At 42.6% G+C, this 13,764-nt stretch overlaps 2 protein-coding genes across 3 annotated transcripts in view; both read left to right on the plus strand.

Moving 5' to 3' along the window:
- si:ch211-250c4.3 (uncharacterized protein LOC100535981 homolog) overlaps positions 1–6,035 on the plus strand; it is a 59,414-nt gene extending 53,379 nt beyond the window's left edge. The window contains exon 7 of the mRNA XM_052027567.1: positions 4,888–6,035. Coding sequence (XP_051883527.1) covers positions 4,888–4,942 — 55 coding nt within the window. The 3' untranslated portion in view covers positions 4,943–6,035. The remainder of the gene's footprint in view (positions 1–4,887) is intronic.
- Positions 6,036–7,547: 1,512 nt separating this feature from the next.
- ccar1 (cell division cycle and apoptosis regulator 1) overlaps positions 7,548–13,764 on the plus strand; it is a 63,257-nt gene continuing 57,040 nt past the window's right edge. Inside the window, exons 1-3 of one of the 2 annotated variants that reach the window (XM_052027684.1) lie at positions 7,548–7,700; positions 9,120–9,237; positions 11,183–11,352. In XM_052027684.1, coding sequence (XP_051883644.1) covers positions 9,168–9,237; positions 11,183–11,352 — 240 coding nt within the window. In that variant the 5' untranslated portion in view covers positions 7,548–7,700; positions 9,120–9,167. The remainder of the gene's footprint in view (positions 7,701–9,119; positions 9,238–11,182; positions 11,353–13,764) is intronic. The other variant, XM_052027683.1, reaches the window with a different exon arrangement.

Below are 13,764 nucleotides of genomic sequence, written 5' to 3' on the forward strand. Positions count from 1 at the left end.
AATTAAGGAGAAAGAGGGAGAAGATTGTTGAAAGTTTCAGTGCAATACTGTGCTGTTTAGCATTTGTGCCATTTCTTGCCCTTTGCTGGGTTGAATTTCTCCTGTTTTTCTATCTTTGCCACAAAAGAATCCTTTCACTACTTTCTTTATGTGGATGTTCACTTTGGAGATACTGGCAGATGCTGTAGGTTGAATTTCATGGTCACTGCATGGCCACCAGTTCCTAAACCACCTGACCATGTTTCAGGTCTGAGCCTGGACAGTGAGGCCATAAATTTCATTTGAGTTGTTCCTGCTCCACTTTTATATCAGCTAGAAGTGAAGAGCAGTTCCCACTTACTGAAGACATACAGAGGTAACTTAGCAATTCCAGTGGTATGATCCCAGCCAACTAAAAGGGTAGTACTGTTCTCCAAGTCCAAAAGCTTGGTAGATCTTGATAGACTGTGGTCTACCAGGACATAAGTAGCAGGCAGAGGAAAGGGAGAGGAGCTCCCTACAGTCTCTCGCCCTCAATGGGGAAGGATTGGACCTTCACTACTACTCCAGCTGGTAGCCGCAGGAAGGAGAGCAGACATAAGCAAAGCCCTAATGCCTTTGCATTGCATGTGGTAGGGGAGGATCGAGGTAGTATTACAGGGATGGGGAAGGGATTAGGGATGCAGAAAAGTAGTGCTTAGACTCAGTGTAGGGTGTGATCAGGATGTTAGTGTGCTAAAAGACAAAGAAAGCCATTCCCTTACTCTTGGTTCATGACAAGGGCATGATGCAAAAAATTACAGGCAGTTCTCCTTCCCTCACGATGTAGTCTGTAACTGACCTTGGGATTCCTTATGAAGATCACATAATTCCTGGGAATAACCAAGCAATGGCTTTGAAAAGTGTAGACCAAAATAAAGGTGGTTCTACTTCAGCAGTTAAACAGCATCAGCATAATGTATACATTCTGATAACTTCCATTGTCTGGGGGACATGCTCCAGAGCCTTAAACTCACAGTCAATTGCTGAAGTACAGGACATTGACTGAGTGGTACCAGCAGCAGGAAAACAAATAAAATTGCAGATGCTGGAATCTGAAACAAAAGCACAAGTACTAAAAGAACTCAGCCAGTCAAGCAGCATTTGTGGAAAGAGAAGTGCTAGCAACAAGTTTGTTTTCTAATTTAATGCTCCCGTGCAGAGCCTGCATTTTGAGAAATCTATTTAATCTTCACACCACTGATTTTAATGGTTGGAAAACAATGCAGGCTGCCAATCAGATTACATTCCCATTTCCCTGATAAGTCTTTTGATTTTGAGGAAGCACTCTATGATGCTGACTTCATTGACCTGAAATGTTAACTCTGTTTCTGTCTCCACAGATACTGTGCAAACTGCAAAGTACTTCCAGTATTTTGTTCTGTTTCAGGTTTCCAGCATCTGTAGTTATTTGCTTTTCACAGAAAGGTAACACAGTCCCTTTACTAGGTCTATAGCCTCAGTTACTTCCAGTCTCCAGGTAAACTGCTCATAAATAAAACAGCTCGGGTAAAATATCACACGGCTCCCCGAGAGTGATAGGTGTGCTGGGACCCCTTTGGGGCACGATCCCCTCTGGAGTCTTATACTCTCAGTGACAGATAATGCACAAAACATGTGATAAATGGATGATTTAACCAGGATTGGGTGTTATATTCCACTCTGATGACAGTGGCCAGAATGAGTAAACGTTCAGATTTGAGCCTTGAGTGCAGAGTGCCCTTGTTTGTACACATGACAATCTGACTATCTCCCTGATCAACTACAAGTCTTTGGCTTTCTATGCTTAGCTAGAGAGCAACCACAGTAATGGTTTGTACAAGCTTGATTCACTGAGAGCTGTCATAATGCCTTCATCGTATGGCAATCTAACACTTCCATCACACTCCATCCAGCCTGAAATGGTAAGTGCAACATAATAAAGAATAACCCCATCAAACCCATCTGACAAACTCCACTAATGAACTCCAGAAACAATGTGAGCCAATTATGACACCGAACATGAAAATTGAATCCAAAATCGGCTCAGTGGCAAAACAAAATGGGTAATGGTTGACAGATCTTTTTATGACTATAAGGTTTCCACAGGGTTCAATACTTGGACCCTTACCTATTATAAAATATATTAATGATTTAGAAGTAAATGCAATGGCCATGATAAAAAAAAGTTTGCTGAGATGCAAAATTTGACCATGTGTTTGACAGTCAGGAAGAAAGCTATGAGGATAGAGGTAGTCTGGTCACTTGGGCAGAAAACAGGCAAATAAAATGTGTGAAGTCATGTAAATGGGGAGATGCAACAAAGCAGATGACAATAAATAGGAAGGGATGAGTGATGTGAAGGAACAAAAGGACCTTGAAGTGTATGTCCACAGATCCTTAAAAGTGGCAGGACAGATCAATAAGGCACAGGGACTATTCTTCTTCATTGAATAAGGCATAAAATATAAGATAAAGGGGATTATGCTCACACTGCATAAATTAGACACCACTAGTTAGACAACAGTTTGAGTACTGCATACATTTCCAGTTACACTGTAGGAACATTGAGATTGCACTGGAGAGGGTGCAGAGGAGATTTGTAATGGTATTGCCAGGACAGGAAAACTGTACCCATGAGGAAAGATTAGATAAGCTAAGGTTATTTCCATTGGAACAGAGGAGGCTGAGGGGAGACATGATTGTTTAAAGTTATGGGGAATCAGGATATAAATGGGAAGGATCTATTTTCCTTTGCAGCAGGCTCAAAAACCAAAGAGTATTGATATAACTTGATAAAAGAATTGGGGGAGAATTGAGTGATTTTTCTTCCATCCAGACTGTAGTAGTGGTAGAGGAAACTCTCTGCCTGAAAGGATTTTTGAGGCTGAAACTCTCATCTCTTTTAATGAGTTCTTGGATGTGTACCTGGAGAGCTACGGATCTTATGCTGGAAGGTGTGATTAGATTTAATAACTCTTTTATTGACCTGTATAGACACGATAGACTGAATAACCTCCTTGATTCTATTATAACTCACCCCACTTACACAGCAGTTGTGTAACCAGCTTACTTTAAATGTACCAAATTCAGACCAAACAAATAAAAAGCAGAGTTGGCATACACAATTCAAGAATGGGTAACTTTTTTATTATTCCAAAACTAAACCTTGTTCACAGAAATATATAAAGGAATACAATACAATCAGTACATGTCTCTCTTTACATTCATCATATCAACAAATCAATACAATGGCCTCCTCTACATTGGTGAGACCAAACGCAGACTAGGTGACCATTTCACCTGCACTCTGTCCATAACCCCATCGCCAGTCACTTCAACTTCCCCTCCCACACTATCACTGATATGTCAGTCCTCGGCCTCCTCCATTGCCAGGAGAATTCCAAGCTCAAACTGAAGGAACAGCACCTCATTTTCCGTCTTGGAACCTTTCAGCCTAACAGCATGAACATTGAATTCTCTCATTTTAAGTAATCCCCACCTGCCTTCTCTACAACCCCCCCCCCCCACCATACTTCTCTTCTTCCCTTTCCTAGTCTATCTCTCTTTTCTCTACCCCACTTTTTATTCCTTGTTTTCCCTTTCTCTCCTTACCTTTGACATGCTCCGGTGGATCTGCTCTCCTGTCTTCCCCTGCACCTGCCTATCACTATCTCTTACTTGCATCAACCTATCACCACCTTGTGCCCACCCCTCCTCCCCTCTTTTGTCCACCTATCACTGCTCTGCTTTTCCCTCCTATATATTGGGCTTCCCTCTTTTCCCATCTTCAGTCCTGAAGAAGGGTCCTGACATGAAATGTTGACTACCTACTTTTCTCCATGGATGCTGCCTGGCCTGCTGAGTTCCTCCAGCATCATCGTGTTTTTCAACTGGATCTGCAGTCCTTTGTTTCTCAATCAATACAATCAGTCTGCCATCAAACCAATACATTCTATTTACAATGCATCAAAGCAAATCGTATTTCCTCTTTCAGCAATACCCCCATGAACTGTTTGAGAGGCTGTTACACAGGACCCAGAAGTAGGGATATTCACTGATTATTTCACAAAGTTCAGTACCATCCGTGACTCCTCAATGCGTGCATCTTCAACAATACTCAAGAAGCTCGACGCCATATTGGACATTGCAGCCTACTTGATAGGCACCCTATCCACAACATTCACTCACTCCACCACCACACACAGTAGCTGCAGTTTGTACCAGCTACAGGATGCACTGCAGCAACTCACCAAGACTTCTTAGCACTTTCCAAACCCATGACCTCTATCAGCTTGAAGGACAAGGGCAGCAAAAGCATGGGGAACACCATCACATGGAAGTTGCCCTCCGAGCCACACGTCATTCTGACTTGGAGATATATTGTGGTTCCTTCACCATCGTTAGGTCAAGATGCTGGAACTTCTTCCCTGACAGCATTATGGGTATACCCACACCTCAAGGACTGCAGGGGTTCAAGAAAGCAGCTCACCAGGGCAATTAGGGATGGGCAATTAAATGCTGGCTCAGCCTAAATGAATTAAAGAAGAAAAATTCCCAAGTTTACCTACTCTCTATAGCCAATTGTCTATCCATACTGTGGTAACGAGTTTGAGCCAAAATTGTGACACAATGATGCATGCCCTACATAAGGTATTTGGTAAGTGTCGCATGATCGATGTATTGTTTCTTCCATCTTCACAGAGGTTTTATTCAATCTACATTGCAAATCATGTTCAGCTAATTCCTTTCACATCTTTTTCCTCCATTTGAGTAAATGGGTGACATGGAATTGAATTTTGTCATTGTTGTGAAATGACTCCCAACAGCTTTTGACATTTTAAGGTATCCTGAGATGATCCCGCAATTTTTTTTTGTACTCTGTTTCAGACAAGAACACTCTACAAAGAAATGGCAAATCCAAAATGAGTCATCAACTGATTAGTGGAAGCTGCAGTAAAGAGCTCATTGTAGTTGGTATTGTTAGAAGGGTACTTCAGACAAACATACAGTAGACTGGAACTGTAATTACTTTTCAGTCCAACCTAACTTGCCAGATCAGCAATAAAAGAGATTATTTCTGTTAACCTTACTTTTTAATTGCACAAGATACGGTCAAAGTCTAGTGTTTTATATTGCTACCTAACATAAAAATCATACGTCAAGTCATTCCAACAAGCTTCAATGGACAGTTTTATCTACTTCTTTTTCCAAAATTCTTTTTCTTGAATTGAGCTTCCATTGCAAAAAAAGACCTCATCAGAAAAAATCTGAGAACTCTAATAAAAAGGATAAAATTTTGTTAAAGAGAATAACGTTAGTTAGAAAACTTTTAAATAATCTTAAGTTTCAGAGCTTTAATTCTTAACTGGATGCACATCTTTTTCAATGTGTTTTCATTTATTTATCACCACCCATTCCCATTGGCAAGTGATGCTAGCTGGGTAACTGCTCAAGAATAATCAACAACCCACTAACTTTCACATTAATATTTAGTAAACTGTTTGAGAAAAGGAGCACCATACCTGAACCAAGTCCTCTGCGTGAAGCAAAAGCATATCTTTCCAATAAGAATGGCATGCCTATTAACATCTCTAACCAAGGAATGGTAAGACAAAGGCAGGTTACCAGATCCTAAACATGTTATAATTATAAATCTATTCCTATGCCAGGAATTTTCTGTGTTTTTTTAAACAGGAATTTGGCATCATCACCAAAGAAGTATAACAAAGGCCTCTAGGCTCTCAGGTCTTTCTACCAACCCATCATTAAAATTATGGCAGAAACCTTGCTGAAAAGCAGAACCAACCACTATTATTTGATGAAATTGATAAAAATATCCTACAGAATAAGACTTTTAACTGATTTGTGTACTAAGCATTGATTTTGTTTTGTTTGTAATAATGTATGCATTAACACAATTTATATATAGAAATATTTATCGATTTTCTTAATGTGAAGCTGTCAGTAATTTTACAAGAAAAATATTTCTGTATTACTGTAGCTCAATAATCTTATATTTGATGGCAACAAATATTAATAAAAGAAAAAAATCAGCAAGTCCAAGTGTGCAAAAATAACAATTATTCAAGAATGTTGTAGTCTACTCAGTTGTGAGAATTGAGTTTGGACAGTACTGATCCACTTTGTTTAATGACACTAAATACACTTTTTAACCCTGTAACACAAATGACATCTCATTCAGAAACACCACAGAAAAATAACTGTGAAAAACAGAAATTTGTCACAGCCAAAACAAGAATCTGTGACACATCAATGGTCAAAAGCAGAGTAAGAACTACTCTATCGAACAAAATTATATTTTATTTAAATGGAAGAGTTATTACCATCATCTCAATGTAGGTTTACAATGGGGGTTGTTCCACACCATTAAAAAGGGTGTTCCTGATATAGTTAGAATAAGGGTTCATCACACACACTTCAAAGGGGGTTACTACAAATACTTGCAATGAACGTTGATTGCACAGGTATTATGGGCAGATACAATGTGGTTCATCATACACACTATGGTAATGATTGTAACAGAATGAGGATGATTCCATATATGACTCTGAATCTATGACTATTACACTTTTAGCAAAGACATGATCATTGCACAGTTACTTAGGATGATGACGTGATTATTACACACAGTATGGAGGAGATAATGTCACACAGTTAGAGTGCGGGTCATTATAATACTGTTACAGGCGGGCACAGCAGCATTGTAACTAGTGCAACTGTCTCAAAGTTCCACCATTCTGAGTTTAATTCTGAACTGCAGTGCTCTCTGTGTGAAGTTTGCACGTTCTCCCTGTAACGACATGGGTTTTCTCCAGGTGCTCCGGTTTCTTTCCCAATCCCAAAGACAAGCTTAATTGGCTACTGTAAATCACCTCGAATTTACCTCGTGGAAGAATCGCGTCGGGGGGTGGGGGTGTAGTGTTACTGGGCATGTGTGAGACAGTAAGTTGCCGGGAAATGAGATGGCTTTGACAGCCTGCATTGGAATGAATATTCTCTTAATTCACAAAAAAAATGAAGTGTTAGGAGTGGTATAACCCAGTGCGGTTATGACCATTGTAGTTAGTACGGTTAACAATACCTGGGTAGTATGAGGGTAATATGTTACCGTCTGACACGGATTATTATAGACAGTATGGTAGTGACTATTACACACAGTTAGTATGGGGGCGATTTTTATAGACAGCATTGGTCCCTGTTATGGACACCGTGGTGGCCTGACTGCACAGAGTCAGGATGGGTGTGAGTACAGGGGCTGATTTCAACACTGCGGGGTGCTCTGTACAGAAGGATTATTATAACACCTGGTTACCGAGAGTCAGCATAGGAAACATGTTTGAACATTTCCGTGGGGTGATGCAGTGTGTGTGTGTGGCACAGGTCTGGGGCAGACCAGCCTCGGGAGCCACCTGTTGGGGATCGCACGGCGCCTACCCTGCACCTGTGGTGATGGTGTTAGACGTCGCTGCACCTTCGTGTACGGGAGTGGTTTACGCTTCATGGATGCGACGATGCCGAAAGGCAGCGCGGTTCACAGGCTGCGCCTGCCGACCTTGCGCCATCTTTCTCGTCACCCCGAGCCGGCTGGCGTCGATCCGTGCGCTTGACGTCGGCGGAGCGTGATGACGTCATCCCGAGTCGCTCGGTACTGAGGCTGCTCCCGGTTGATGGAGGCCTTGGTGAGTATGATCGAGCCGTCGGCCCGAGGCCTCGCACACAGGCGGAGACGGTGGCGTGAGCCGCATTCGGGGCATGGTGTTGTGCAGTTTCGCTTCGTCTGAGGAATGGAGACCAAAAGAAAGAGCGGGGACCCAATTATAACGGCAGCACAAGGCGGGGGACTTAGAGCAGGCGGCCCAGTGAGGCGGTTTACCGTGGCCTTGTGCGCGGTTCATTGAGGTCCTTCACCCAGCAGGGCAATACCCTGTGTGTAACCTCGGGCCATGGGGCTGTAACCCCGGGCAATGGGGCTGTGGGAGTGTAACCCCGGGCAGTGGGGCTGTAAAACCGGCCACTGGGGCTGTAATCCCGGGCCTTGATGAGGTGGGGGGTGTAACACCGGCCACTGGGGCCGTGGGGCTGTAACCCTGGGCATTGGTGAGGTGGGGCTGTAATCCCGGGCACTGGGGCTGTAACCCTGGGCATTGATGAGATGGGGGTGTAACAGCGGCCACTGGGGCCGTGGGGCTGTAACCCTGGGCATTGATGAGGTGGGGGTGTAACACCAGCCACTGGGGCTGTAACCCTGGGCATTGGTGAGGTGGGGGTGTAACTCCAGCCACTGGGGCTGTAACCCTGGGCATTGGTGAGGTGGGGCTGTAACCCCGGGCACTGGGGCTGTATCTGGGCACTGGAGCAGTGGGGGCGTTACCCAGGGGCACTGGAGAGGTGTGGGCGTAACCCCGGGCACTGGTACGGTGGGGATGTTTGCCGCTGTGCAGTGGGTTTTATTTACCTGGGCTGCTGCTGTTGTGAGAGTTTTTGGCCTGGGCACTGGTGGGGTGAGGTAACTTTGCACCGGTCTCCATTGCTTTTTATTTATTCCACTGGGCTTTGGCATGGTTGTTGTTGTTTTACACTGCCTGGCAGGTTGAGTATTTTTACATTGAGTGAATTTTTACAGACAGTGAGGAAATTGCCATTGGAAGTTATTACACTGAGAGTGTTTCCTCCGGGAACATGCTGGATATAGTGGGGCTAATTATGCTGGACGTAGGTGCGATGAAGCACATTTCAGTCGGGGGTGTACAGAGGGAGGGTGTTTGATCCTGGGAATGACTAGAGCTTGTGCTTTTGTGCTTGGAAGAAGTAGCAGGTTCAGGCTTTTGCCTTTCTCCCTGCAGCCATTGAAATTGTTTGTGTCTTGGGGCAGTGTACTGTAGATATTTAGCCTGGGTCGTGGGACGTGTGGTTGCTTAACCTTGACTCTGAGAGAGGTGCAGGTATTGGCACTGTGGAGTCTGTGTCCTACCGCACTTACCGTCACTTCAGATAACATGTACATAATAATTTCAGTGAGGCAATGTCTCTAAGTAAATGCTATTACTGTTTACATATTGAATTTCCCAAGTCTAATCATGTCTATTTTTAACTCCCAGGATAACTGAACAATATAGGATTAAAGGTGATTTGCTTGATTCCTGAGTATGGCTCAGTTTGGAGGACAGAAGAATCCCCCATGGACCACCCAGTTCTCTGCTGCTGTTACACAGCCAGGTCAGTGTGACTCAGTAATGTTACTTAGTGTGCTTATATCTCTATATCCATATCTCTACATCCATTTCTCTACAAATCCAAGCAGCATGTGTTCCGTCTCAACAAGTGTACAGCTTTGTCAATGTTGGGGGTCACCTTCAGAACCTGTAATGATTAGAAAGATTTGCATTCTATCCAGCAGGGAAACTATGTCTGATAGCAGGGTTTTCAATTTTATTTCAGTGACGCAGTGTTTGAGTCGGTGTTTGAATCCTTTCTTTGTGAATCATGGGGAGGAGTTCTCTCGCTTGTTTGCATTTCAGGCACTCAATGTCAGCTGTAAACATTCCACAATCAGATAGAGTGCAAATTTGAAATGGTGAAACTCGCTCAAATCTGTCACATGAAATGTTCCCATGTTAGTTAATTGGAATGCAATAGGAAAGAAGAAATTTCATGTTTGTATAGTATTGTACAACAACTCTTTGGTAAAATGCTTGTGAAATTTGAATTGGTAACATAAGCAATTGAAGCAACTTATTTGTAAACAGCAAGGTCTATCAAACAGCCAAGAAGACGAATGATAATTTTATCTACTCTGGTAGTTAACAAACGCAAAGGGGTGAATTCCCCTGCTCTTTAAAATGTGTGATGGATCCCTTGAGAGTGAAGTTGGAACCACTTGTGCGAATTTTTTGTGAGGTATTTCAAACCACTATTGAAATGTCAGCCTGGGTTACGTACTTAAATCCAGGAGTGGTTTAGGATTCCTTAACCTCCTGAATCAGGCTAAAGCACAATGCTGAGTGAAGGTTATAGTGGATGGAAAACAGATTCGCTCCCTTTTACCCACTTTCCTGCCTGCATTTTCCCCATTCCCTATTTTTCTTGCATTCACTTTGAGCTGGGCCATTTAGCCAAACATCTATTGTTGGAAAAATCTTAAAATCAATTATTGAGGAAATAATGTTGTCATATTTGGAAAATCATGATCCAATCAGGCAGAGTCCACATAGCTTCAAGAAGGAGAAATTGTGTGTTAAATTTGTTAGGGTTCTTTGAGAAAGTCTTGACCAGAGTGGATAGAGGGGAACCAGTAGGTTCCAGAAGGTATTTGACAAATGGTTAAGTCACAATATAAAACCCTTGGTGTTGGAGCATAAATTGCTTGGATGGAGGATTGGCTGATAGGTAAGAAGCAGCAAGAAAGATCATTTTCAGGTTGACAACCCGTGACAGTGGAGTAACACAGGGATCGGTGATGTTTACAATGAATGACTTGGATGAAAGGGGTGAATATATGGTAGCCAAATTTGTGGTGAGAAAATTAGTGGGAAAACAAGTTGTGAAAAGGGTATTGGTAGGTGAGTGGTCAAAATATTGGCATATGCAGTTATAACGTGAGAAAATGTAAAGTTGTCCTATGAGGAAAGGTTAAGTAGGCTTGAACGTTACTCAGTGAGGCTTCAAAGAATAGGATGCAATCCTGTTGAAACATAAAAGATTCTCGGGGCGAGACAGTAACTGCTGAGAAAATGTTTACTTTCATGGAAGAGCCCAGAACCCGAGGGCTTAGTGTTAGAATAAGGGGGTGCCCATTTAAGACTGAGATGAAAATTTTCTTCTCTGAGGGTTGTGAGTCTTTGGGACCTTTCCATGCAGACCTGTGGCAGCAAAGTCCTTGAGTAAGTTTGAGGAAAAAATAGTATAATGGACTTGTCAGATCAGCCATGGTCCTGTTGCATGGCAGAGTAGGTTTGAGAGGCTGAAAGGCCTATTGTTTCTATTTCTTATGGTCTTCAATGGTGGTGTGTGGTACTGTAAGGCAAAAGTCAACAACAGTGCATGGTTACTAATAACCATACAACTGATTGGAGTCAACTGATCTTGTTTAAAAGAGGTAGTCCAATCTCTGTAACATTGTGACACCTTTATGCCATAATGTAAAATCTGCTGTTTCCATCAGGTGCACTTGGTGTTCAGCCCTCACTGCTGGGGGCTTCTCCGGCAATGTACACGCAACAGACGGCCTTGGCAGCAGCAGGCCTCACCACCCAAACGGCGACAGGCTATCAGCTCACCCAGACAGCAGCCCTTCAACAGCAGGCAGCAGCTGCAGCTGTAGCATTACAGCAGGTGGGATTGTTAAAGCTTTCTAGTGTTTCCAACAGTGTTGCTGAGAAATCCTATGGCATCTTTTGATTGGTGCAGCGCTTCATATTTGACTTCTGCAGTTGTTCTGTCACATGAATGAAGAAACAAGTGTGTAGTTCCTCTTTACCCGCTTTGTTGAGGTGGAACTCCAAACTGCAAGAGGTTGTGAACCCTTTAAATCATGGGGCTTATTTTGTAAGTCTGTGGATGTTCCTGAATGTGATCGTCATATGTCAGAGGAGACAAAGATGTGCGTCATTTTAAGTCCTGCGGGGTGTTCTTGTTTAATTGAATGCTGGGGTCCATTGCAGGTCATATTGCAGCCTGATTAGAATTTGAAGGCATCATGGGGACAGTATGTCATTTTGCATTTTAAGATTATTTTGCATTGGGTAGAAAATTATGCAGAAGAACTAGAAGATATAAATTACCTCTGTTGTAAAATGATTATTCAAGAAGGTTAGCAATTAGAGATGTTCCAGTTTTAGATTGCTTTAATGTCTGAATCAGTGGAATGCGTGAGCAGGGAGAAGGGTCAGCCAGTCATAGAAGAATAATAAACCAATGAAGTGAGGTAAAATAAATGATCAAAAATGACGGCATTGCAGGAAGTGTGTGGTATTGAGTGCTGCATAAAAGATTTGTATAGGGACATTTTGCCACTGAAAATGTGCCCTCCATCTTGGTGCCTTTATCCAAAACTTAAATATTGTAGGTGCCTGATATTTGAAATCAAATAAGGTGCTGCAAATGATCAGCATCTGTGGAGACAGATCAGTCTGGATGGGGTGTAAGTGGGAGAAGCAAAATAATTATTTGAAAAGCCAAGATGAGAAAAATGAATGCTGGAAATGCGAATTGCAATTGCTGGAAGTGCTGATTAGCTGCAATTGTTGAAGTGGGTGTCAGGTACTGAAGGGTTTAATATGCCCATTTTAAGTTAGAAAATGGTGGCATGCTTTGAGTTTGCATTCAGCTTCATTCCCGCAGTGTTGGACGCCTGAAGAAGAAGATTTAAACTGAACGGGCAGCCAGAAGCTTGGAGTAGTTACAAGCAAATACAGAAAGTACATTTCAGTTTGCCCATGTAAAGGAGACCACATTGTCAGCTGTAACTGCAGGATAAGTAACTCGCAGCTTCACCTAGGCAATAGGAAGGAGGGAAGCAAGTAGAGACCATTCCATCCTGTCCTGACTTGTGCCTTGTAGATTGTGGAAAGGCTTTGGGATGTCATGAGGTGGTCACACCACAGAATACCCAGCCTCTGACCTGCTGTTTGAACTACAGTGTTTACGTACTAAGCCCAGCTGAAATTCTGGTCTGTGATGACCACTTCATACCCTTCCCCAAACCAACAGAGATGTTGATGGTAGAGGACTCGTTGTTGTTAATACCATTAAATATCATGGGTAGGTGGTTAGATTGTTTCTTTTTGAAAATTGTTATTGCCTTGTGTTTTTGAGACATACTTGCCACTTAGCAGTCCATACATGAATGTTGCGTTCAACACTGATCCCTGAAGTCACCCCTGTCCATCTGAACTTGGTGTCTCATTGACTAAGAACTTAGACTCCACACAAAACGAGTAACTGTGAGAACCTGCATATGTCAAACCTCGACGTTTGTTCTTGGGATATACGGAACATTCTTTGTTTCATCTGTTCTGATCTGCACTCCCTCTTTTGAGTATCTTGACCATAATGGTGCTGCTTCTACCTCTCTTGCTGCACTGGAAAATGTCATCACCGTTGCTATCAATTTCTACCATCCTGTCGCCTCCAGTTGTCCATCTCTGACTCTTTCCTTATTCTCTAATTCCCTTTTAAGGGATAGGCTCTGATGACCAGTATGAATCATGAGCTCATGGACTCCCAGAGCTATTTTGATTGCACTTCTCATATTCAGCTTCCTCTAAAGATTCCAATGAATTTTCCTTGTTTCTAATCACCTGTTTTGATGATGCTACCTTACATTGCCAGGCTTGTGTTAATGTAGTCTATTTCCCACACATAGTCTCGCCACCCTTCCTCACTTCCACTCAAAACCATTATAAGGACTACCTTGTCTGCACTTTCCACTCCACCAGCCTCCACAATCAATTGGTTGATTTCTATAATTTTGAACATATCCACTGTGATATCACCACCAAACACATCAGCCCCTCCCCTCCCAGAATTTCAAAGGGCTGTTCACTGCATTTGTCTGATTCAGTCTTAACCTGTCTAATATCCACTCTCCTTTCCCTAGCAGCTTCTCATTTGTTCACAAGATTCCAGAAATGTCCTTTTATCACCCTTCTCGCTATTCAGTGCCTCAAACAAGCCTTTATTTTAGTTCAGTAAAAGTCCAATAACCTGCTGTCCTGATGGTTTGGCATCTGACTTGCTGAGTGC

The sequence above is a fragment of the Pristis pectinata genome, chromosome 12 (genome assembly GCF_009764475.1).
Source record: "Pristis pectinata isolate sPriPec2 chromosome 12, sPriPec2.1.pri, whole genome shotgun sequence".
In the NCBI taxonomy this organism is placed as follows: Eukaryota; Metazoa; Chordata; class Chondrichthyes; order Rhinopristiformes; family Pristidae; genus Pristis; species Pristis pectinata.